A 27,224-nucleotide genomic window follows, 5' to 3' on the forward strand; every position below is an offset into this window, starting at 1 on the left:
CGGAAAATTCAAAATTACCCCTTGTACAGTGAAGTGATGGCAACCGCCTAACAAGAAGAGAACCACATCTGTTATCATTAATACTTGAAAATTCCATCTGTATTTATATGCACACCGTAAACATACAAAAACACGACGACAAACACCTCAATACAACTTTTCAACAGTTTCAAGAGTTTGAAACTTAACCAACAACTCACTACAACGGGTTAGACTTTTATCCAGGAAGGAAGGGAATACATAATACGATCAACACTGAATCTTTTGAAGGGTGTTAACATCATATACATCCATATTTCATACAAAATTTAACATCAATATGATCATCAAAGTAAACTGCGAACTAACAAGCTGATCTTCACAAGTACTCTGTATGATTTTCTAAACTCTATTTGACATCAGGGGATCCTAGTAAGAATTTGACCTCTGACAGTCGCTATGACTTTAAAGAACTGAACATGCTAACCTGAAATCCAAGGTAAGTGTAATGAGTAAGAGAGCATAACAACCTGGGCAACAACCAAATTTTTATGGTCAAGGGTGGTTTTTGTCCCGTTATAATTCTTCCTTATGTCAGCATGCTCAATAATTAAATGCCCATTTTTCCCTTTGATGAAAAGAACCTGCTAAAGCCACGTGACTGCTTCTCGGGGGTAGGAGTGGAAGAAGTAGAAGATCCGGACTTTGTAGGCCTGTGCCTGGCATTTTTCGAAACAGGCGATTTCAAGCTGTTTCCTTCAGTATCTGATGTACTAATTGGTGCATTGTAGAGGTCTGAAGGTGAACTAGAACCTAGCCTTTGCAGATTATTGGAAGTGGCAGTATCCATCTCAATGTGATCCAGATCTTGCAGGTTCATCCCGCTCGTTGTTGGTTCTTCTTCATTAAGGCCTTCATCTCTATGACTCCTCTCACTTATGGGTGAACCCATGAATTCTGACTGAGGGTGCAAGGTTTTTAGCTGCTTACCAAGAAGAAATATGGTTTCTTGGCACTCTGCTAGCTTCTCTGCTGCAGCTGCCAGGTCCTTTTCCTGTATAATTTTGAAATGGAAGGATTCAGTTTAAGCCTTCTGAAACAACAGGAATAACAAAAATTACATAACTTTCGGTATCAGGCATGCTCAACTCATCCAGATACCTATGCTTGATGACTGTTTCATACAAAATTATTTTGGTTTAGGCAAATGAGATTTGTGTGCTAACAATAGTAAGTGATAAGTAAAGAGACAAAGGAAAGGAGCCTAAAATTGATCTTGGAAGACAATATTGTAATTGTGGAATGATCCCTCAAGTCTATGAAAAAGGAAATTATTACTCTTTGTTCTGATTTATGCTTATAAATTTACATTAAGAAATAGTTTCTCTTATCAACTTCATACCTGTTTGCTTCTGTCATCTGCATCTGCAGCTGAGGACAAACACACAGAACATCCTTCGTTCCTATAAAAACACATGTGTAAGTTAGCAATGTATAACATTCTTATGAAAACTATCAACTATATCTTCATCTAAAAAATACGGAGTAATAATTAAAATTTATAAAAAAAAAAAAAAAGTGGAAATACTGTAGCATTTTGATTTTCATGAGCAATATTTGTAATTTCTGTAATTACATTGAAAATTGCCAAATGTAACATAATTGTCAAACTAACCTTTGTAATTGTTCTTCAAGATCTTTGCATCTGAGTAAAGCATCTTGGTGACTCACTTTTTCAGCCTCAAGTTCGTTATCCAGAGATTCCAATTTTGATTTCAGGATACTGACTTCACTCTGCAATTCTTCAGCACGTTTTTCAAGCATCTTGTACGACTCTGCCATGCACTTCAACTGAGTCTCAGCCAAGCTGTTCATGTTCTGGGAAGAAGCCAGCTCTGAATTAACTCCGGCTAGTTGTTGTTCCATTTCCAGCAACTGAGATTTAGCTGTCTCCAGATCTTGAGAGCATTGGGAATATTCCCTCTCCAAATTATCTTTCTCCGCTTTTAGCTGTTCAAATTCCTCTACAGAGAATTTACATGTTTGTGGCTCGAAGCCTGACATAACATTGGCATCCTGAGGAACCTCGGGATTTGAAGAAGAATCAGATAGGCTACAACCATTAGAATAACTTTCTCCTTGGGGTGGCTTATTTTCAGGCAATGCAATTTTGTCTATACAATCTGGACTGTTAACTTCTGTTTCGTTGCCCTTGTATCCCAGGACACTAAAGTTAAGCTCACTAGCTTTAGCCATGAAATCAGAAAGAGAAAAAACAAAATCATCCAGGCTAATTTCATTGCACATTACACTGTTATAGGAGGCAGAGAACTGCTCAACTTTAAGGCCTAGTGCATTATTATCATCACACAGACCATTGACTGCTTTAGATTCCTTCCCCAGGAATAATACAAAATTGTGAATCTGAGAGATGGCAGCTGCTAATTCTTCACTAATCTTCTCAATCTTGCCATTTTGCCTACCATTTTCAGACAAATAAATTTCCTTTTCTGTAGTAGCCACAGCATCCCCGGGTACAACTTGCTGATCGGTAGCTCCTTCTGAGCAATGTTTCTCCTCAAAGACACAAGTAATTGAGTGTGGATTTAGGGTCTCATGCACCTCTTGTACAGCATGCTTAATGTCCTCCAGAACTTTCACAACATCAGAATCATTGGAGACAGATTCAAAAACCTTCGATATTCTTGATTGCAAGCTCACCAATGGCAATGATTCTGTCTCAACTTTGGAACCTAATGCCAAAGAATTTGATCCAGGCACGGCTTTGGATGGGGCATTTGTGCCATTTACATCAGCGACAGCACTGTTTGAAGTTACAGATTTATTGGCTGGGCTGTTAGTAATAGATATGGAGCAATTCGAGTCATCAGATAATAGAGCCAGTTTCTCCATTTCCTCAAAGTCATCCATAAGCTCCAAATGTTTCCCATTTTCAGTTTTCATAGACTTTTCCTTGCTGTTATCCTTAATATGAGATAGCTCTGAGATTAGCGCAGAAGCCCATGACTCAGCACAACTTACTGTATCATCATTTCCATCTTCAGAAAAGGACATCATACTTGGAGGATTGCTTACATGCTGACTAGAAGACCTATCAGCTTGAACTTGAGTATCAGGTTTTACAAAGCCCTTTTGTTGATTGAATATTTGTACTTGTGCTTCCAGGATTTGAAGTTTACTAGCAGTCTTAGCACAAATGCTCCTAGAAGTTTGCAATTCACTGTTACGTTTCGCCAATGCCTCCTTAAGCATCTTTGTTTCTTCTTCCATAGCCAAAAGGCGCTCAGTGAGATACTCATTCTCCTTCTGGAATTTCTGCGAACCATCAAGAGAAAATTCAGGCACTGGTGACATGTGGGAATTTGATGAATACTGGGGGCTGGCAGGTCTGGCAGGAGACCTTCTCAGACGACTTTCTCCATGGTCTCTACCCAGGCTTTCCACTTCCAGCTTCATTTGGGCCAAAGCAGCAGGACCTGGCAGCTTCTTCCTTACAAGACCACGTAACCTTTGGCACTCTGCTTCTAACTTCGTAATTTTCTTCACACTTTCCAGTTGCTGCTTGTTGGCTGCATCTGCAGACTTGACACTCATATTCCTTTCCTCATTACGGATTTCTAGCTCCTTAGAAACAATATGGAGTTCATATTTCAAGGAATTTATTTCCCTTTCACAGGATTCAACATTGCTTTTCAAATGCTCAATCTGTGCCTCAGCCTTTGACTTTTCTTCATTGACTTTCATAAGCATGTTAGAACGCTCCTGCAATGACCTGGAAAGAGCATTGCTCTCAGCTTCTGCCCTCATAAGTTCTTGATCCATGCTAGCAATCTTTGCTTCTAGCTCATGCTTCATTCTATCATACTGCTTGTTCTTTGTTGTTCCTAGTTCTTGGAGCTTTTGTTCATTCTCTTCCTTCAAATTTCTTATCTGCCTCATGCATTCTTTTAGAGCACCATCCAAGTGTGCAGCCCTGTCTTCAGCCGTTAATTTTTCCAGAGTCACAGACTCAAGATGATTTTTCAAAGACAAAGCTTCTGCTTCAGCCTTCTCCCAACCTGCAGGAAAGCCACGCCATTAAGGATGTGGACTTGACAAACTTACACTGAAAAAGTATCTTGTTTGAGAAACTCAGAAAATGGTGAATGTAACTCCCTGCCACGAGTAGTCATTTCTTACAAACCTAGGCTTTGCAGCAAAAAGTTCTTTAGATAAAATTCCATACCTGAAACTGCTTCCTCGGCCACCTTTGCGTGCTGTTTGACAAGTTCTTCCTTGGTGGTTATCTCCGAATTAGCAGATGAGACCTTCTCATTTAGTTCGTTGACTTCTTCCTCCAATGTTTTGACCTGATCTTCATATGTTTGTGCTTGGTCTTCATATGCTTTTACTTGCTCTTCATATGTTTTTACTTGTTCTTCATAAGTCTTCACTTGATTTTCCAGTCCACTCAAATGTGTGTATGATTCTATGGAAATTTGAACATAATTTGCCTTCTTGTGTTTATCATGTTTCTCCTGTCCCTGAGATGATAAACACGGAAATAACAAATTACAATAAATGATTAAGAAAATTCCTAGATCAATATCATAAAATGCTTTGCTTATGTACTACTGCAGAACCTAAACAATGATCAAATGTTTCAGTACAAAATAGAAATATAAGGTGCTTGAACACATTAGTGCGCAAGCTGTCAGAGATAACAATGGAAACATTCATTAAATATATCATATTCTGAGAAAATATCTTGGGATATTTTAACATAAGAATTAATAACAGAATAGGCATTCTGAACATATGGAGAAGAGGCATCTGGTCTGCACAAAATAGATGAGTAGAACGGATGATAGTTCCACAGCACATTTAAACAAGAAAGCATTTACATAACCAACCTTATCAGGCTGAGATCCACCAGAAGGCAAAGCGGCACCAGCAGAATCTAGAGTAGCAATAACCTTCTCTGCAGCTGACTTCTCTGATGACTTTTTCTTCCATGGCCAACCCCGACGGTCCATCCTAGACTGCATTTCACCATACAAGACAAGTCAGCAATAAGCGAAGCAACTAAAACTAACTCATCACAGACTATCAGAAATCACAATGGGCATGCAATATTGCCAATAATTCAATCAGGATAAAGTACTATATAAAAACCCTTTTATCTCCAAAGTTGGCGTATGATTTCACCAAAAGCAAACTCGCGGTTCACTCGAGTATTCGTTGAAAGCAAACCTTCCTTAACAAGACCAACAATCAAAGCATTCATCGCGGTAAGAACACAAACTATACAGCATAAGAACATCCAATCTAATACATTGCTAGGAATGCACTAAAAGGCAGACACATCAACGATAGATCAACCACCTAAATTCACTGAACTAAATAAAATAAAGGCGCAGTTAAAAGCAAAATCCTTACAAAGCAGAAAAAAACAAAGGGCCCAAAAATGTGGAAGTAAGGTAAGGTATCTCTACCCTTTCAAGGACTGAACAACTAATATCAACACTGTAGCTCATGTCATACCACCCAAATCAAAATAAACCCAAAAAAGAATTTCCACTTCAGCATCTCACAACATTTTGACGGTGATTGTCAAAATAAAACAGGAAGAAGTTTTTAGAAACGGAGGAGCGTCGGTTTTTTTGTTTTGGACCTCTTTTGCTTTCTTTTTTAGGAACTACACTATTTGAGTAAAGTAGCAAAAGAGAACTCAACAACCAGACTAGCAGCAGTGGTAACAAATACAAGCATGCTTCCTTTATATCATCACAAACAAACAGAAACATTAACAAAATTTAAGGCGAATGCTTGGGAATTTAAAGCACAAAAATCAAATATAAACTGTTCAAGAGTTATTATTATAAAGTCACCCACATTTTATGCTCTTTCCCCATTTTTTTTCTCTCTTTTTATTTTTCTTGTTACAATTTATTATGAATTCAGATGAAAAATAAATAAATAAAATTAAATAAACAACCGAAATTATATTTTTGGGGGACCAAAAACGACAAAAACATTCAAGGGCATTAAATTAAAAGAATATGATGGTGGATTCTATTCTTATCTTTTTTTTTTTAATTTAATCTTTCCTCGGTTAATTCAGTAGCATCCAAACAGAGTAACACCCTGTTCATAATACATTCAAACACGGTAAAACTCGTTCATAGGAATACCAAAACTATGTTTCAAATGTAATTATTTTATATTTCTCTCTTGGGTTAAAATCGACGCAACGAATCATTTACCGACTACTAAAATGAGAAACGAGCACTATATTATGGGACGGAAGAAGTATTAAGTAACAATATTAAACATAGAGTACGGCTCGAGTATTAAATTTACCCAAAACTATGTTTCAAATGCAATTATTAAAATCGACACAGCGAATCATATACCAACTAGTAAAATGAGAAACCAAAACTATATTATGGGACGGAAGGAGTATTAATTACAGTTAGATTATTAAACATCGAGTACGGCTTGAGTATTAAATTTACCTAGTATATTTAAATTTACCAAAGAAAACAATTGTTTAAAATTACAGCAGATTAGGGGAAAAAAAATCCAGCTAAATATTAAAGATCTATGAAAAGACTCAAAAGAGTTGCCTTGAAACTTCCAATACATCCGATCAAAGTTAAGTTCTAGTTCCTACTCCATTAAAAATACTTGCATTATTTAATTAAACCTCAGGAAAAAAAAAAAAAAAATTATAAAATTAAACAAATTTTTTAAATAATTGAATTGGCATTCTAGTGATAGCGTAAAATTCCTGATTAAGCAAAATTGGAAACAAAATTAATTCAAATTTGTTCAAAACTTCGAGGATTAGGAAATTACTAAAATTAAACAAAAAAACACATCCGGATTCAAAAACTCGATATTATCGAAATATTAAGCAAATTAAGTAGCAAAACATTATCAACTTGAAATCAACAAACAAAAAAATCGAAATTCAAAATAAAAAACAACGATCCTATTTCAAAAATAGATGCTACTGATCAATAATTTAAACTACATTTTCCAAAAATAAAACTCAAAATCCACTTTGATTACAAAAATAGCAATGTTGAATGATTTTGACAAGCATTTGAGGAATAAAAATGCAACTTACCAGATTATGAAGAGGTTGAAGAAGAATATGAAGAAGATCTGGAAATTTGAGTAGCTTTATAAATGAAATTGATAATTAGCTCAACTTTTTTTGAGCAGAATTGTTTTTGGGTTTATTTTTGCAGGAGAGAGAAGATGGAAGGGAAGGAGGTGGTGATGGAGTGGAGGAAAAAGAGTTGGAGATGGTGGAGAGAGAAAATGAATGAAAAAGAAAGAAAAGAGAGTGAAAAAAAAAGAGGAGAGAGAAAATGAAAGAAAAAAAAGAAGAAATAGTTGTGTGTTTAGGTGTCACTTAAAAGGGAGAAAATCATCTGTTCCATAATTTGTATCTCACTGGTGTTCCACTACATATGACTGGTTTTTAAAATATTTATTTGCCTTTTAAAATTTGAAAAATGGGACCTTATAATTATTACAACCAATGATATTAAGTGGAACACAAATGGAACAGGAAAAATGGGACAGAGGATTTAAACCCCACTTAAAAGGCTCCAAAATAGTACTAGTACAAACTTTTTAAACTTATTGGGAAATTAAAACTTTCATTTTTCTACACAACTAATGTATACATATACACTATAGTGACTACTCCATATATGTTTTGTATTTCACTCAGGGGCTGTTCTCTTACGTTGAAATTCAGTTCAGTTCAGTTCAGCTCTGCTCAGTTCAGTTCAGCTTAATTCAGTTCAGTTCAGCTTAATTCAGTTCAGTTCAGTTCACTTCCTAATTTCCTTCTCTTATAAAATATTCAGTTCAGTTCAGTTCAGCTCAGTTCAGTTCAATTCAGCTGAGTTCAGTCAATGAGAACAGACCCTCAATTCCAGCAGCTATATTTTGTCGAATAGTGTCATTTACAATTAATTTTTATAATAGATCGATCAAATTTAACTATTTGAGTAGTTTTTTTAAAAAAAATTAAGGTTAATTAGCATTATTAGCGGTGAGAATGAGATCAATTGTACTTGATTTATAAAGCGCTTAATAAAACATACGTGCTTGTTCAATTTGACTATTTGAGTAGCTGTTAAAAAAGATTTAGGGGCGGTAATGCAATATACATTACTAGCGGTGAGAATGAGATTGAAATTGTGCTTGATTTATTAAGAACTTAATGGATTGTCTTGGTTGTAAAAACTATGCTAATATTCTTCATTAATGGTCCTCAAATTCCTTTTCTTAGATACACATTCGTCACTCCAATGTACCTTATTGTGTTTCCATTAATGATTTTTTTGCTTTCAATCAAAGCATGAAAAAGAAAACAAAAAAAGTATATTTTGTGGTGAAGAAAGTAGTACAAGAGTAAATGTGAGTATGAAACGGTTTTCTAATAATGGTACCACATATAGATAAAAATTTATCCCCACTTCTCTAATACGTACGGGGTACATTTAAACTGAATGCGATCAAGTTGTTATATTATTTTTCAGATTATATTTTACAAAATGTATTATTCCATAGATATGGAATTACAAATGTTGAAACCCTAGGTCCTATACTATTACCAAATTGACAATTTCTTTCATTTGCACGTTAAGAATAATTTTTATGTAAAACTCTTTCATGAAAGTTATTGCATATGAATAAATACAATTAGGGCAACCAACCTAGAATGCAACAAATTATTACATAGTTTAAATGCAAAACTGTTGTGATTCTATTTTTGGCAAGAATTACCATACATTCATTATTGAATATTGACTTATTGAATGACATGTATGAAGGTTGAATTACAACTAATCTGCAAATATTGTTTGTATACTTATTGTCATACTACTAGTAGTGTAATGGAATGGTGTAGTTGAATAAGTAACGTTATTATTACCTTTGTTTACCACAAAAAATATTACTATGCTCCATGCTTTGATCAAAAGGTGATTTGTACACTTTATTGTGATTGAGTTATATACTCTTCTTTTAAGAGTAGTATTGAAAGTTGTTTTATGATATCGGAGTAAAATTAAAGATAAAAAATCGTGGTAAAATGCTAATATTCTTTATATAAGAAAAATAAAATCCGTCATAAATCAATTCTAGAGCAAAAATGATTTTAGGGACTAGATCCTCCACACCCTTGACAGTAGGGAGTGGGGTGAAATGATAAGAAGAAAAAAACTCAACTCAAAATAATTTTACGAATGTTTAGTAAGAAATAAGACTAGGAATCACGAGATAATGAGATAACGATAGGACACTCATTAGTAAAATGAGGCTAAATTGTGGTTTATGATTGTTTGTATTTTAAGGTAGTAATGAAAAAACGAACGAAAATTAATGATATATCCTTATTGATTCTCTCCCAACATTCTAAAACGTATATTTTACTAGCTCTACATTTTGGTGAAATAAAGAGTATTTTCAATTTCCACCATCCTAATTAAACCCATCGCCTTTCTAAACAAACACGAAGCGTTTCTTATTTGTACTCTCCCTAATATCCAAACACACTCATAATGACAAAATTTAATCCCTTGGTCATAAAATAGGAAACCCATCATTTAACCAAACTACCTTGATTTGTCTTCTTTAGTCTTTGTCAACAAAGGAAACCACAACATTACAACTCTACCTACTACTAATTTAAAATTTAATATAAACAAAAAATAAATAAAAATCCTAAAACAAAACTTAAATGTAAAAAGGACAAAAAAAAATAAGGATAATTTTCAAAGGAAACCTGGTTGAAATCACCTTAACAATAATCACTTCAGTAAATTCTTCTGAAACCAAATAAACAAACATAAATTCTAGTATGAGAATAATAATAATAATAATAATAATAATAATAATAATAATAATAATAATAATAACAACAAAAATGAAAAATAAAATGCGACATAAATATTTTGCATATTAAAATAAAAAATACTGGTATATGTAATGGTTGGCATTAAATAATGGGAAGGGCACGCCTAATTGTTGAGTAAATGATTTAGGAAGCGAAAAGACGAAAATACCCTTGAAATGGCAGAAGAATCCCAGGCGCTTGTGGTAGAAGCAACAGCAATCGAGAAGGGCGGGGGGGTGACTGACCGTGAGCTGTACTCAAATTGTTACATTTTGGACCACCGTCACTCCAGCTCATTTTGTTTTCGGTTTTTTCTTTAACCTTAACTTTTGCGGCTGTTTCATCCGTCAGATCTTGTGGTCTAGTTTAATCATCACCGTCCATTCGATTTCTTTTTCTTTTCATCTATCATTTTCATGTGTAATTGGATTTTATGTGTATATGTGTATACAATATGATTGTATTTATAGTGAGATTATTGTTATTTATATGATATTGTTGTTGTAATTGTATGTAAAGTCTTTTTTTTGATGTGTTTTATTATATTGGTTGACTTTTGTCATATTAGCAAACACGTTTATGTATGTTCTGGCTTTTTGTTCTACTCGCTATAAACCTTTGTCTTATTAATAGTTTAAAATGTATATGTAAATAGTATATTCAGTTAAAAAAGTGAGTAAATGTAAGAAATGAGTGAACAAATGTGTGTTAGCTAAAAAATAAAAATTAAGTAGAATTTTTCCTCTCAGAAGTTAGTGGGATCGATATAGTAAAAACGTGGGATGTAAATGAATAAAACTAGATAATTCATGTATAACATACGGAGTACAAAGTAATACACAATTCTCCATAGGAAATCAAGGTCATTATGAAGTTGATGAATTCAAAAGAAGTGAAAATATGACTTAAGAAGTCATTAAAAGAGTCTCACACACACACAATAAAAAAAATTAAAAAAAAAAAAATCATGGACGATTACTAGAATACATATTAAAATATGTAGACCTAGTATTGTGTATCATAAAAGTCACTAGATCAGACATTGAGATATTAAGTTCTTGTTAAATTACTCATAATTTTGTATAAATATGAGATCTATATTAAGTCGGGTGTACTAATTTTTAAAGTGAAAGACATTTATTGGAAACACTCATCATATAAAATACAACATAATCCACTGTTAATCTTGATTATGATTATATTAGCCAATCTAATCCTTCATTGTCACATGAAATTAGTTATTAATAATCGTACTTTTATTCTTTAAACAGTTTTGGCCAATCGTGTTAAAAAGTTACAAAAATAGGCAAAAAGGAAAGACATCACTTTCTTTATAGCTAAAAGCAAAACTACATGATCATGTTGAGGTAAAACATATCTCCAAATGGCTACGAAATGATTCTCAAGTTTGGAAATTGGATGGTGGCTTTCTAGCTACTATTTCACCTCACTTGTTTTTATTATTATTATAAATTTTTTTTAATTTATTTTCTTTAAGTAAAGAATACTTATTTGCCCATAAAAAAGTAACAGTCTTTATTCCTTCCTTGAAAGTGCATGGTATAACCGTATAACTCTCATGCACAACTCACCTTGCATGTCTCCACACACACTTAAGAATATGATAAATTTACCATACTCTACGAGTACAAGTTTACTTATCATATTAATGTGTTTTAGTCAACTCTTATGAAAGTGAAAAGTAAAAAAAGTGTTGTTAATCATTATTGCACTGTATTTACTATGTAGTATGTAAAAATTTTATATAATTACTTAATTTACACTCCCCCCCCCCCCTATTTTTTTGTAAATAAAAAATAGAGCAATCAATTTGGATATTTGGGTGGATTTGATTTAGATTATATCAAGTCTTGAGTCTAATTAATAATCGAGTCTGTAGCCTTTAGGTCAAGTTCAATTCGAGTTAGGGTTAGTTTGAGTCAAGTTTGGTTCATGTTGTATTGGGTTAGTTGTTCACCCTTTTGAGTGTTATTGATCTAAGGTTTGGTTCGAGTCAAATTCAAGTCGAGTTCTCTTTGGGTTTGGGTTGTGTCATAATCGGGTTGAAAGAAGCGTTACATACAGTAGACAAATTAGGGTTCAAGTCATGTATGTTTTGGTCGGAAATTAATAAGTTTGATATAAATATCAAGTGAATTCATAGTTACGTAAGTTCACGTTGGATAAAATTATTAAGGTATTGTAGGGCTACAAACTGTGAACCACAATCAATTATGTCAATAACAATTTAATATTGTAGATCTGTAGGAATATATTTATGTTAATATTAATTAACACTATTTGAAGAAAGAAATTAGGGTATTTGACAATTAAGATGCATAATTGAAGCAAATAAATTATGAATTGAAGATACAAAAGAGAAAAAATAAGGGTGAATAACCAAAGTTTTTATCTATGTTACTATGTAGTGGTGGCAATTTCTTGGTGGTTGTAATAATAGTGGTGAGGGCGTGCAAAGTTTCAAGGGTAAGGGCTAGGTTTGTAGTGATGTTACCGTCCTCTATTGATAGTCTCTTATAGACATTTTTCACTGGAATTAATAAACACAAATAAGAATAGTAAAAATATATTGAAAAAGTAAATTGACATTGGGTATGGAAAAAGTAGAGAGAGAAAGTAATAAAAGTACATGGGAAAACAAAATTTACATTGAAAAGTTAAATTTACACAAATATTGTTGCAAATTGGAGGAAATTTTGGTAAAAAATTAATATTAATGGTTGTTGGAAAAAGCAAATGGGTGAACATTTTGTGACTAAAATTTGCCCATAAGGGACTATTATTTGGGGACGGAGGGAACTAGTCTTAGGTTTTTATGCTGAGGTGGTGATATAAATAATGTTTCTACATACTCGTAATTGGAGAAGGCCAATCATTTTTTTTAATGGAAAGGTGAATAAGAAGTTAGGATAATCTTCTCTCAATACTATACCTTAACTTATTAGAATATATTAAAAAAAGAAAATTAACTATCTATAAATGGATTGATAACTTGGTGGGCTTGCATAAAATGGCCCAAATAAGCAACATAGTCAGCTGCTCTATTATTCTCTCTATAAATGTGGCGCGAATCAACATAGGTGAATTTTCGAATCAGCTCCTTAACGTCCTCCATTAATAGCTGAATTTTCCACGGACACTACTGAACCTTTCTCTGTAAAATATTACAGTAATAATAAGCATATCCCCTTCAATAAATACTTTTGAAATATTATGAGCCTGCGCCAAAAGAAGACCATTACGAAGGGTCGTAGCTTCGGCAATAAGAGAAGTACTCATACCAATATTAAAAGAATGACTGTAAACATTATTTCCTAAATGATCTCTTATAGCAATACCTACAGCCCCTGAAACATCTCAAACAGAACCATCAAAATTTAATTCAATAAATCCAGGAGGAGGGGGCGACCAAGAGACACGTATACTCCTTGGGGTAGGATGAGAAGGAAGAGCGAGAGTAGGAGTATCCAAAGAGTCGAGACAAGAACGAAATTTCCATTCATGATAAATTTTTTAGGCACGAGAAAAAAAAATTCATAGGAGAAAAAGCAATATAATTTCATCAAAAATCACTGAATTCCTAGTTTTCCATATACTCTATAAAGAAGTTATAACCTTTTTTAGAGACATAGAGAAATTATCCTTTAAAACTTTAAAAAGCAAATAAATACCAATAGTTAAAGGAACCCGACCACTCCAACGAATAGTAGCATCAGCATGCCAAAATTGAGAAGTGTATGAACAAGATAGAAAAAGATGATCTTGAATTTTATCATGACAATTACAAAGGGGACACACAGAAGGAATATCCAACTGACAATGAGCAAGATTGGCCCTAGTAGGTAGAGCATTATGAAGAAGTTGCCAAACAAAAATTTTCAGTTTTGGAGACACATCAAGTTTCCAAATCTTAGAAAATTCCCATTTAGTATGAGAATTGAGAAGAGATATTATGAGCAAGCCATGTAGCTGATTTGACAGTAAAATCACCAGTGTTAGATAAACCGCAGCAAGGCTCATCTTGAATAACTGAAGAGGGAAATGGGCTTCCTTTATTAAGATGGACAATAATAGACGGAACATAAAGAGACAGAGTAGAAACATCCTATTTATTATTGTCCAAAATGAAATGATCAACAATAAGATATAGGTTTGGATATTCGAAATATTTAAATTAAGCATAGTAATTAAATTTTGAAAAGAGCACCAATTATTAAGCCAGAATAGAACACTAGTACCATTACCAATTTTCCATCGAAGGCCACGAATTGGAGGGGGCGAATTTGAAGAATCTTTTTCCAAATCCAAGAGTGCTTTGGTTGAGGACTATATTCAAAAAAGGATTTGCGAGCTAGATATTTAGCAGTGATAGAACGAACCCAAAACTTATTTGGGTTAGAGATTATTTTCCAACCTAGTTTAGCTGAAAAGGTGGAGTTAACCGCCTCGATTTTACGTAGGCCTAAGCCACCATAATCTTAAGGTTGACAGGTTTTATCCCATGAGATCATAGGTATAGCTGATTTGTTTGGCGATTGTTTCCAGAAAAATTTTCTATTAAATTGATCAAGAGAATTAGTACTCCCTCCGTGTTTTTTTAAGTGTTACACTTCCCATTTTCGGCTGTGTTTTTTTAAGTGTTACATTTCCTTTTTTTGGCAAAAAGCTACATAAAAATATAATATCTCTCTCCTCTCATGGTCCCCACCCAAACCCACTATTACTTTTTTTTATTATTATATCTTTCCTCTCACATTCATTACTTTTTAATAAACTATTAACCCCACTATCTTTCTTTTACAATTTTTTAATACTCCAACTACCCCACTTAACTCTTATTTTATTTAAGTCAATTGAATTGCCTAAAACTATGTGTCAGTCAAACTGTAACACTTAAAAAAACACGGAGGGAGTAACGGTTTTCCGTAAGCGAGCTGTGGACATAGCAAAAGAAGGTAGCGCCTCTAAATTAACACCAATCTGATTATTCATTATTGTACCTTATTCATGAAAGCTTACCGAGTGTACCATGAACATTCTACTTATCCACAAAAATGCCGCTCACCTACCCATGAGCCAAGACAAGCACATCCTATTCACCATTGTAGTAGCCTCAGATAACCACCACCTTTGATCCAAATTAAAGCTACTAAAAATTGGAAAATTATCTTTTTATACATTAAGGGATATTATATAACAGATTTATGATTGGCGCATGTGCTAGCTAGACGTACATTAAGGGATATTATATAACAGATCTAGGTTTGGATATTCGAAATATTTAAATTAAGAATAGAAATTAAAGAAGAAAAAAAAAGTATAAACCCATTACCTCCCTTCCATTCCTTCTCTTGTCTCTATAACATCTTGTACAAGTATAGAAGCTCTTTTTTTCCTTCTATCACAATTTAAAATGAAAGACGTAATATATTAACACATTTTAAAGGCAAAATCTTTATAACAACCACATGAACTAAAAACAATCAAGTATCAAAATCAAACTATACAACTCAGGGCTTGTTCTCTTACGTTGAAATTCAGTTCAATTCAGTTCAGTTCATTTCAGTTCAGTTCAGTTCAGTTCAGCTCCTAATTTCCTTCTCTTATAAAATATTTATTTCAGTTCAGTTCAGCTAAGCTCAGTTCAGTTCAGTTCAGCTCAGCTGAGTTCAGTCAATGAGAACAAGCCCTCAATCAAAATACTATTACTATCTACATTACTAAACATATCCAACATCATACCATTGATTAGGACTTTAAAATGATATAGTGAAATCGGTCAATTTTTCGCCCCAAAATCAAAATTGCCAATTTGCATCACTATCCTACGGTACTAAAATCCCTAACACTATCAACCAATCTTTTATATAGTGACGTGATTAAGTATTTTGGCCACAAATATAATTAGAGGTCAAGCTTCTACTTGATTAACAAGTGTCAAAAAGTCATCCTTATAAATATGTCACCATAATTAATCATTATTACAATTAATATTTTGTTTTAAATAATGCTCTTTTTTAAAACCTTATTTTTTTTAAGTCTTCAATTAAATCATTACTACTTTGTTGTTGTACATAGTAAGGTATGTATTATTATAGCTTTGCTACACTATATTGCTGTTAGAGGAATTTTTAAATTTTGTTAATATCAACTTGTATTTAAAGTTTTTTCAGATCGACAGAAAAAAAAAAAAAAAAAAAAAAAAAAATACAATAATAATAATGAAAGTTGAGCAATTCACTAATTTTGGTTGTTGATATGTTGTAGTTAGTTGATGAATTATGATTTATTCTTCCTAACAATGCATAAACAAACAAGACCGGACAAAATGTTTTATGCTTAGTATAGTATTTATCTCCATCATGATTAGCGCAAAACAATTGTAATTATTTTTTAAATTAAAAGTTCTGCAAAATCTTAGAAAACTCAATCTATTCTATAGAATAATTCTTAAGTAATGGACAAAATATAAGACAATTAGAGCCAATATCTAATTAAATATAAGTATATCCCATCTTTTTTAATATGTCAATGACACGTATCATTTCTTGGTCCGTTCATATTAGAGTGTGTTCTATACTGCCTTGTTTTACTTAGTTGAACTTATCTTATTTTATCTTATCATTCAAAAAAAAAAAAAAAAAAAACATATCAACAAGGACACATTTCATTCTTGGCGTGTTTTTAATAGGGTGCGTTTTACTCACTCGATTTTTACTTTTCGGCGCGTTTTTGGTGTAGTTGGCCACACAGCGTGGCCATCGTCTAGCTCAGCAAAATAGCGAAGCACACAACACGAGCGCTATTCGAGGAAAAAAATAACGGAATCTCATAAATCCTTAACCATTATAAAACATGTAAAAGAAATTCACTGTAGCTGTGAATAGTTCTTTTGCGTGCTATTACATAGATGCCCCTGAATTAAATGAAATGCCGAGAGTGCCCTTGCTATCCAGCTGTTCTTTGTTCCTTTGTTTGCCTGACAGCTAAGGTCCTTGTTGCTTGTAAGAGTGGTTTTGTGTGTTGGATTTCTGATTCGGTTTTGCTTGCTTGCTTTGGTTTGGGTCTGTTGGTGGTTTGTCTTCGACCTTTTTGGCCTGATGCTCAGGTCTGGAATGGAGTTCTCTTTCTGTGGTTGCGTGTTTCCAAATGCCTGGTGCGTCTCCGTTGCTTTTTTTTCTGCCAGGATTATGTTGCAGCTCAGGTTAGGATTATAATTACTCTTCCTTTGGTTCTTGCATTGGAATGCCTTACTTGGGCGCCACTGCATTGTCTTTGTCAAGGTCAAAGGGGAAAAAAGTTCTGACCTTTCTTGGGTTATTGATGTCGGTTTGATTGTTGTCCATAGTGTATATATATATCTTGAGGGTGCCCATATTTTGGGACATGGGAAGCGATTTGTGCTTAGTAACAGTTCCTTTTGGGTGGAGGGTGATTGGAGTTCTCTATGCAAAGGCGTTTCTGTGAAAGGTGGTGCTTTGTTGTGGATTTGTCCATATGTTTTTCTGTTTTGGATTCCCTATCAAATAGAACATAAATTATGTACAGATTATTACATGCACTGTGCTACAATGACTAATATTGAGTATCCAATTCTACATTTTTTGAAAGTTTCTTATAATTACCTATACAGATGTGTCTGTGCTCATTGAATGCTCATGATAGCAGTTTCGGTCATGTGATTGTTGTGGCAGTAGGAATATCAATAAATAAATTGATTTGTTTGTGTGTTCTTATTTCTGTTTTTTTGGGGTTTACAGGTTAGCTGATATCATTGTTTGTGGTGTTGTTGTTCGACATTTGGTAAGGTATCTTTTCTACTTCTTTTTATGTATGTGATGCTGTATGGGTAGCACTATGTTTTCTATGCGGTGCTTCGTTGGTAGTTTGGCTGCATGTAGCGCTTTTCTTGTTTATTAATTAGGTGTTTGTTTAGTCTATTTCATGTTTTACTTTAGTAGAAATAGTATCTCTCGGCTGTTGTATTTAGAGGAAACATACTACCTGCCTGGTTGTTTTAGTATGTCATGCCTCTTTTATGTCGTCTAATGATAGGGTATGAGCTTTATTTGACATGGACTGGAACAAAACTGTACATTTTGCTGGACTTATCAAGCTGTTTACCCTATATGCCTTTTCAGATGTGAAGTGTTTTTTTTGGTTATAGAGCACTAATGCCATTACTGTTCTTTGGTGGAGTGCTGTTGCTTTTTAGAATGCTTGTTTACTCTGCTCCTAGATTTTGTTATATGATTTTCCTATGTTTGCATTGCAATTGATTGGATTTTTAGTAGTGGCATTTTGTTACATTTGTACTGGCCTGATGTCCGTAGGGTTTAGTGGTCTTGTTTAAGAGAGAAAGCCCTTTCCTCTTGTTACACACTTTTGGGCTGAAATATCGTTTTTTCCATTACAGGTTATGGCTAGACGGTCAAACAGAGTCTTTGTTCCTTTTCAACCTCTTTTGGAAAAGGTTGTTGCTTGGTTGCAGTTTCCGTCACCGGTCTATGGATTTTTAGATGCTACTAAGAATAATGTCTTTGTGCGGGTAAATAAGCCCAACTCGCGCATAAGGTTCATTTTTTATGGTGGAGATGCCAGTTCAGTTGAAGAGTCTCGTGAAAGAGCGGCTCACAAAGCTGTGAAAAGATTGATGTGTCGTTTTAGTGTGCGTGTGTCTGATTTCACTTATGAGCGGATTAAGATGTATCGACTGTGTGTGAAGTTGTATAAGAATAAATGTGCTGAGTTAGTGCAGGACAGAGAAGATTTAAGTCGCATACGTGCGGAATGCAGTACAAGGGAGGATGCATTGTTTCATGATGTTCATGTTTCGGTGGATTATGCTCAGTTTTTAGGAATTTTAGTTAGGAAGACTGGTGTTTCTGTGACTGCCATTGAAACCACTAGATTAGAAGGCCATGGATATATGTCTTGGTTAATGGTGACCTGTCCTCGTAGCAGTATTTCCATGGAGTGCATTTTCAGTGACCCCTGTCCTGAAGTGTACATTGCTGAGCAGCGAGTTGCAAAGAAAGCTTGTTTCTTTGTAGCTTCTGTTTGCAATCTGGAAATAGTTGATGCCAACTATGGTGCTGCAGCAAAGATGAGTGGAGAGTGTTCTTTGATAAGGGAGAAGTATTTGGTATTGAAGGATCATCTTGAATGCTTGGAGAGTAGTTCGAAACAGGCTGATTCTGTTAATGGATTCGGTAACAATGTCTGTGTGACGCCAACTGATGAAGCGAATCAGATTCCAGCTTTAGCTCTCCCACCAAGTCTTCCGGCTAAGCGCAGGATTGATAGGAGTGAGGCATCTACCAGTGGAGTGGGAATCCAGATGCCTGACAACCTTGTTGCTGGTCTGTCTGATTTAGAGGCTGTCTATAAGTGTGCTAGGGCTGAATAACTATGTTTAGTATGGCTAGGTGCCTTTTTGGATTTAGGTGGTTGAGGGTATGTAAGCTGATGGGAATCCTTTAGTTGGGATATATTAACTTAATTGGGCAGCTTTTGTTAGTTTTTATAGATGTACGCATCATATGTAATAGATGATGTCCTGTTGCTGAAATTTTGTAATTGAGTATGATGTTCCTATTTTCAATGTACTGCCACTTTGGCCTCTTTTGAATGAATGCAGTCCTTTTGCGCTTCCTCTTGTAGTATGTAAATTGCTTTTCCTTCTGCCTTAATGTTTCCTCTCTAACTATGGTCTGTTTTACTTTAATGTATTCTTTTCCTGGGGGATTTTGTGATTCAGTGTGTAAATTATTGTTTTCCTGTTTATATGCACTCTTTTACTGAGGATGCTTGTGTTCGCTATTGTCCTACAGTGCATGGGTTCTTGATTTTACCGACATTACAGACGTAGCCAGCAGAAAGTTTTGTCCAATCCTATTACGTTCCAGTTTTGTGTAGTTACTCTGCAGTGGTAACAATGGGTACTGCCTTGGCTGAACTTAGTTCCGCTCTATCTTAGTAACTGTATCTGTGCTTTTTTACCAAATCTACTCTGCAGTAATTTCTGGTATACTGTGTGCTAGATTGTCGTTATGGCATTCCTCGTTTATCTCGGAAAAGTTGTAGTAGATTGAACAGGGCAGTGCAGAGAACATCGCAGTCTGCATTTGCTAGGTATACTGGTTCATCAAGTTCTAGACTATTTAGGATAGCCATTATTGTGCTTGTGCAGACAAATGACTTCACTTTTATTTGCAGTGCGCCTTTACCAGACACTCAGTGTGTTGCTAAACGCTCCCGGCAAAGTTCTTCCTCAAGCCACCAAAAATGCATGGAAGGTCTTAGTACGCCGCACCTACTTAGGTACACTTTTTTTTTTATTGAAGTAGGTGTCTTTATGCTTAGCGGTGTTATAATGCAGGAATTATGTTTTTATTACCTAGGGCCAATTCATTTTTTAGTGTATTATCCATCAAAAGGTAACGCTTTTTTAGGATAAGTAGTACTATGCCTGTGAAAAAAATAACTTGCCCTCTGTTTGCAGCTCGCCTTTACTAGACGTTCAGTGTCTCGCTACACATTCTGGACAAAGTTCTACTTTCAAGCGACAGAAAACTATACAGGACCTATCCACGCCGCAGCTAAATAGGTATTCTGCATTCATTATAGTAGCCATCTGTATGCTCATCAGTGCTGTGTTGCATATGTTATCATCTTAGTGGTAAGGTCAGCATGATTTCTTCTATTTAGAATGGTCATTCCTTGTTGTTGACTGAGTTAAATACAAACTTTAATGATGCTTAGGAATGGCTATACTATTTCAGAGTTTTTTTTTTTTTTTTTCTTGGTATTCCATAGATGCCATAGTCACTGGCTGAGATTAGTGGCTGCTATTTACTGTACAGATGCCATTGTAGGACAATATTTGTTATGCTGCATAACTGTACAGATGCCGTAGTAAGATAATGTTTATTACATGCAGTGGAGTAGACTCAAGAGAGCCTCTTTCTTCTAAAAAGAAAACTAGACAAACTCAGGTAGAAGGTAAAAAAGTATGCTTATTATATACCTTGTATTGTGTGTTGTCATATTTCATACCGATTAATTGATGTGTTTGCCTTTTCCTGTATTTCTGTTAGATATCCTTGGTGCTTCTACAGATCGACAGCTTCCAATGGAACCTTTTAGGCTTTCTATCCCTGATTTTTGTGGCAAATGCTGTGCAAAAAAATTTATGTTTGAGTCCTTGCATTTTTGTTGCGGGAATGGAGACATTACTATAGCTGTGACCGATTATCCTCATGAGCTTGTTTATCTGTTTACTTCAAAGGATGAAGGTGCTGTACATTTTAGAAAGTATGCTAGACTATACAACAATATGTTTGCATTTAGTTCGTTAGGCGGTCATTATTATGCAAATACTTACAAAGGGATTTATTTATTCAAGCTGCACGGCCAAATGTACCATTTTGTGCCAGATCTGTTGCCTGATAATAGCAATCCCAGGTACCTACAGCTATACTTCTATGATGGTCAGCATGAAGCAGAAAATAGAGTAGGCTGTTTTCCTTAAATAAGAGACGATGTGGTTAGCATTCTTATGCAGGTATCTGAAAAGAATCCGTATGCTATTTTCTTTCGGTCTTTACGTGACAGAATTATTCATGCAGATACAACAATTGTTCTTAATTGAAATCCAGTGCTTGATCAGCGTGTTTATAACGCTCCTGCTGTTGATGATGTTGCTGTAATCTGGCCGGAAAATTATTCATCTAGCGAAAGCCTGGGTCCTCATATATTAGTCACTGGAAAATCTAACGAATCTCACCAAATTTATCATAGCTTGGTTGCTACGATCCCCTTCAATATCCATTGTTATTTCCTCAAGGAGAATGTGGCTGGACTCAAGGGCTTAAAAAAAATTCGCATCCAAGTAGGAGCACAGCAGATATGATTCCAGATCCTATAATGTCCTGTGTTGTGCATACTGCAGAAGATTTATTAGGCCAGGAAGAAGCCCGTAAGTATTTAAGGTTTTATATGTCCTATTGCATTTTTACAGTATGAGCTTGGTCCTGCTGTTGTACGTTTTCTTTTTTTTTTTTTTTAAAATGTATGCTCTGTTGGAAGTTTGTAGTATGTCCTTGGTATCGTTCATTTTTATAACTGTTCTTTGTCGTTTTAAAACATAGGTTCAAAGCGGAAAAATACTAAAGCAGACAAGTTCATTTCTGCTAGGGAATACTATGCATACAAGTTGCAAATCCGCTCAAATAACATGCTGCTCCGAGCAGGTAGATGCTTTCAGCAATACATAGTGGATATGTATGTGAAGATTGAAAATACAAGGCTTGACTACTTTAGAAACAACCAGGAAACAATAAGGGCTGATTTGTATAAAGGCATATTGGATTCACTGGATTCTGGGGAAACTCTTGGTCAAAATGTTGGTCGGAGAGTTATATTACCTCCTACCTATATTGGTGGTCCCCGGGATATGAAGAAGAGATACCTAAATGCTATGGCTTTAGTACAACGGTTTGGTAAACCAGATCTTTTTGTGACGATTACATGTAATGCTAATTGGCCTGAAATCAAGGCTGAGCTAGCGCCTGGTGATATGGTGCAGGATAGGCCAGACTTAGTTGCTAGAATTTTTAGAGCGAAGTTGCTGGCGCTGAAAAAGGAAATTATGGACAAGAAAGTGTTTGGAGAGGTTCCTGCAATGGTGTATGTTGTTGAGTTCCAAAAAAGAGGCTTGCCGCATGCTCATTTCTTAATTGTTTTAAAACCTAAGTACAAGCTCAAGTCTCCTGCTGACTATGACAGATTTGTTTGTGCTGAGATACCCATTGAGGCTAATCTTACGCTTAGAAGAATCGTCTTGGCCCACATGATGCATGGTCCGTGCGGCATATTGAATCCTGAATGCCCATGTATGCGGAAGAATGGAGTAAAGCTCAGCTGTAAGAACAAGTACCCTAAGCAGTTTTGCAATGAAACAACTAACTATAAGGATGGTTATCCGATCTATCGCCGGAGAGAAACCGGGGAAAAAGTAACGATACGAAATGCAGAATTAGATAACCAGTGGGTTATTCCTTATAATCCTTATCTTTCTTTGTTGTTCGATTGTCACTTGAACGTCGAAGTCTGCTCGACGATTAAAGCAGTTAAGTACCTGTACAAGTATGTTTATAAGGGCCATGATCGGATTTCATACAATGTTGTTGCTTCTGACACCAATTCTGTAGATGAGATTAAGCAATATCAATCAGGTAGATGGGTATCTCCTTGTGAAGCTGCATGGAGGATATTTAGCTTTGATCTGTTTGAAATGCATCCTGCAGTTCTCCCTTTACAGGTTCATTTGCCTGATATGCAGACTGTTCATGTCTTCCCTCATGAAAGGCTCCGTACTGTTGTTTCAGATTCAAAACGGTCAAGAACTCAATTAACTGAATTTTTCGCAATGAATGCTGCTTCCGAACTTGGCCTAGGGTATTTGTATGGTGAGTTTTGCGAACACTACACATGGCATCAAGGTAACAAAAAATGGAAACAAAGAGTTCAGAACCGTATTTCAGTTGGCAGATTAGCATTTGTCTTTCCAGCAGAAAGTGAACGGTTTTTCCTTAGACTTTTATTGCTAAATGTACGGAGTCCTAAATCATTTGAGGATTTACGGACTGTCAACGGTGTTCTGTATCCAACTTTTCAGGAAGCTGCTCTTAAACTTGGTCTTATTGAAGATGATGATGCAGCTAATTTAACTATGTCTGAAGCATGCAGTACTCATATGCCTGCTGCTTTACGCCGCCTTTTTGCCACAGTGTTGATGTTCTGCCAGCCGCGTGATCCTACTGCTTTATGGAATGCCTACTACACTTCTCTTGCAGAAGATTTTTCCCACAGATTTCCGAATCAGATGGTGAAGATACAGCAGCTTACTGTTAGATCAGTGGAACAACATCTTGAGGCAATGGGCAAGTCTCTTTCTTCTATTGGTTTAGACCAATTAATTTCTCAGGTTAGTGATGAGTTTAGGCGTACCAAAGATATTGTTGATGCTCTTGATGCACCAATGCCAGAAGAATGTCTACGATGTCGCTCACAACTCAACGCTGCACAGAATACTGCTTTTGAGTGTATTATGGATCATGTGATGCAACAAAAAGGGGGCGCGTTCTTTGTTGATGGTCCTGGAGGTACAGGTAAGACTTTCCTTTACAATGCTCTATATGCAGAAATAAGACAAATCAACAAGATTGTATTACCCACGGCTACTTCAGGCATTGCTGCAGCTAATATTCCTTCCGGTCGAACCGCTCATTCTCGATTCAAGATTCCGATTGATAGTGATGGTTCATTGATATGCGATGTCCCAAAGCAAGGTAGTTTAGCAGCACTGTTGAAAGAAACTGCGCTGATTATATGGGATGAGGCTTCTATGGCTAAAAAACAAAATCTAGAATCTCTAGACCTTCTCCTGCAGGATGTATGTGGAAATAAAGAGATATTTGGAGGAAAGGTTGTCGTGTTTGGAGGGGATTTTAGGCAGGTATTGCCAGTAGTTCCTCGAAAAACTATGAAAGAAGCAGTAGAGGCAAGTATTGTCACTTCTTACCTGTGGCCAAAGCTAATCAAATTTAGGCTAACGGAAAATATTAGAGCAAAAGAAGATCCAACCTATGCTGATTTTCTACTTGCTTTAGGCAATGGCAAGTTGCAGCAAACAGAAAATGCTTTCATTGAGTTACCAGAACAGATTGTGGAGTCTACTACCAATGCCACAGAATTGGTGAGTACTGTTGTAGGAACGACATTTCCAGAAATGGTACATGGGCGCTTTGATAGTCAGGTTTTCACTAAAAAGGCAATCCTTACACCCATGAATGAAGATGTGGATTCGGTCAATGTATTCATGATAGAGAAATTCCCTGGTCAGGCTGTTACATACAAAAGTTTTGATTCCATTCTGAACGACACCTGTAGCGTATATCCTACAGAATTTATCAATAAACTATGTCCCGGAGGAATGAGTCCACATGAGCTTGTATTAAAAGAAAATTGTCCTGTGATACTATTACGGAATTTGCTGCCATCTTCGGGTCTATGCAATGGCACGAGGCTTATCTGCAAGAAATTTTTCCCCAACGTGATTCAGTGTGCTATAGCAGTTGGGTATTACAAAGGAGAAGAAGTGTTCATACACAGAATCAGCTTAAGGCCGTCTAACTCAGTTAATTACCCATTTATGTTTGAAAGGAAGCAGTTCCCTATAAAGCTAAGCTTTGCAATGACAATTAATAAGTCACAGGGGCAGACTCTCAGCCAAGTATCCATTTATCTTCCGCGACCATGTTTTTCCCATGGCCAACTCTATGTTGCACTATCACGGGCCAAGAAATCAGAAGATGTTCGCGTCTTTACAGCAGGCGATACAGCTCAGTGTTCTGCAAATGCAGTGAAGAATGTAGTGTCCTATGAACTCTTACAGCTAGCAGGCATAAATACAGGTGAGACTCAGCAGTATGATTAATTTACTGCCTTGCTAAAAGGCAAGCAGAAAACGATAAAGGTTGCTGTTATTGAAGCTTTATAGGTAGGTCAGCCTTCGTTATTGTGTAGCTATAGTTATTTAATAAATTTAGCGTTACTGAAATTTGTATATGCTGTCTTGCAGATTAAACCATCTTCAGTTCAGAGTTGCCCTTGCTAGCTGGACAGTGTAAGACACTCTTCTTCTTTTTGCTGAATAGCTTAGACAGTATGCCTAATATGCTTCCTGTCCGATAGTATGCTATGCTCAGTATGATTTGCAATGCAGATGTACTTATACACTAATGAATCACAGAAATGATAAGAACTTGCTACACATATTAATTCTTTTTTTTTAATTTCACTATCTATCTTGTACTTCCAGAGTGATTTTAGCTGCCGCATTATTTAAGTGTTCACTTGAATATCTCTGTTTCCTAAAGCCAGGTCATACTCACTGCTGTATGCTTAACTGAGTAAGCTCTTTCAAGGGTGAGGTATACACTACAGTTTAAAGTACAGCTTTAGATTTCTATGAACGGTAATGTACAACAGTAGTGAATCACCTATTATTCGTTTTTGCCTGTCCTACTATTCATGTTGTGTGGCAATAGTAAAACTAGGATGCTATTCTCGAGTCTCAAATTTGTGTTTCGATTTTGACCAAGGAAAAAAAAAAAAAAAACAACAACAACACCGCAAATAGCTACATTTGCAAGGAATGCGTTTAGTATGGTGCGAAATATTTTCTTGATTATGCTTGTCATAACTTCCTTTGAACTTGTAGTTTTTTTGTGTCTTTAGCAAACTATAAATGGGCTTTATGCCTTTAGCCCACAAGAAAACAAAAAAGAAGCCTTACAAAAGTTTGATACAATATTACTTAATTTCCAAGTTGACATGCACTTTGTCTTGGATTGTAAAATAAGTATAAAGTACAAGTCAAACTTACTATTCATAGTAAACTAAATGTGCTTAAGAGCAAACAGTTGTACTCCTCTTTCATTTTAACCAGAAAAAAAAAACAGAATTTTTACATTAAAAGTACTTGAATTGTATCTCAGCCATAATAATTACTCCCTTTTAGCTTAATGAATAAGAAAGAAAGTGTACTTTATAATGGTCTAATGCTTTATAGCTGTACCCAATCACCTTGATCAACAACAGCTTCCTAATCTTAACCGTTGATTGCTGGAAAGAGGTCGGTTAACTCCTTCCCTAACTACATCTATAAATACCAAAGCAATTCTCACTTTTTCCATCAAGTATTTTTATTCTCTGCCTTATCATACTTAGTCATGGTATATTCTTCTCCTTTTGTGGAAATTCTTTGACTTACCTTTATGTGAAGAGTTGTTACTATCACTCAAATTCGTAGCTATATTTCAGTGCATGAAGATCTATCTTAATAAATCCACGACCTTTTTTTTGATTTTTTTCCCCTTTACTTTCTTTTTTTTTCCCTTTTTTTTTGTGTGTTTTCGGTGTGTACTTTGCAATTTTGTTATGCTAAAATCTGTAACTAATGAGATCCTATATACTCTAATTACTTGCAAATAATACTGGTTACCTTTTACACTTACATATATTTCTGGAAATAAATCTGTTCATTCATTTCAATTAGAAACTAAGACTAAATTGTCTGTTATTGGTAAAACAACCATGCTAAAACAATCTTCTAAGTTTGATCATTATATAACACATCAATGTCTGTTATTGCTTTTTTTATAGCTGTTACATGCACTTGTTTAGCGTTTAGATCTTTCAGTTCTTGAAGGGAAGCATATTTTGCTGCTTG

The 27,224-nt window shown here is 35.2% G+C and overlaps 2 protein-coding genes across 3 annotated transcripts; one reads left to right on the forward strand and one right to left on the reverse strand.

Moving 5' to 3' along the window:
- Positions 1-34: 34 nt before the first annotated feature.
- Positions 35-7,361, reverse strand: LOC145615306 (filament-like plant protein 4). 2 transcript variants are annotated; one of them, XM_081670371.1, is made up of 6 exons: positions 7,115-7,361; positions 4,893-5,016; positions 4,226-4,523; positions 1,655-4,058; positions 1,382-1,442; positions 35-1,033 (listed from the first exon to the last, which is right to left on the reverse strand). In XM_081670371.1, the coding sequence occupies exons 2-6, from the start codon at positions 5,013-5,015 to the stop codon at positions 590-592; spliced, it is 3,330 nt and encodes a 1,109-aa protein (XP_081526497.1). In that variant the 5' UTR covers position 5,016; positions 7,115-7,361; the 3' UTR covers positions 35-589. The 2 variants fall into 2 exon arrangements, with proteins under 2 accessions (XP_081526497.1, XP_081526496.1); XM_081670370.1 differs by having other exon boundaries at positions 4,893-5,021.
- Positions 7,362-21,835: 14,474 nt separating this feature from the next.
- LOC145613968 (uncharacterized) lies at positions 21,836-25,427 on the forward strand. Its single transcript, XM_081668994.1, has 2 exons — positions 21,836-21,905; positions 22,078-25,427. The coding sequence occupies exons 1-2, from the start codon at positions 21,836-21,838 to the stop codon at positions 25,425-25,427; spliced, it is 3,420 nt and encodes a 1,139-aa protein (XP_081525120.1).
- The last annotated feature ends 1,797 nt before the right edge of the window (positions 25,428-27,224 follow it).

Source organism: Chenopodium album, chromosome 25 (assembly GCF_948465745.1).
Source record: "Chenopodium album chromosome 25, dcCheAlbu1.1, whole genome shotgun sequence".
Taxonomy (NCBI): domain Eukaryota; kingdom Viridiplantae; phylum Streptophyta; class Magnoliopsida; order Caryophyllales; family Amaranthaceae; genus Chenopodium; species Chenopodium album.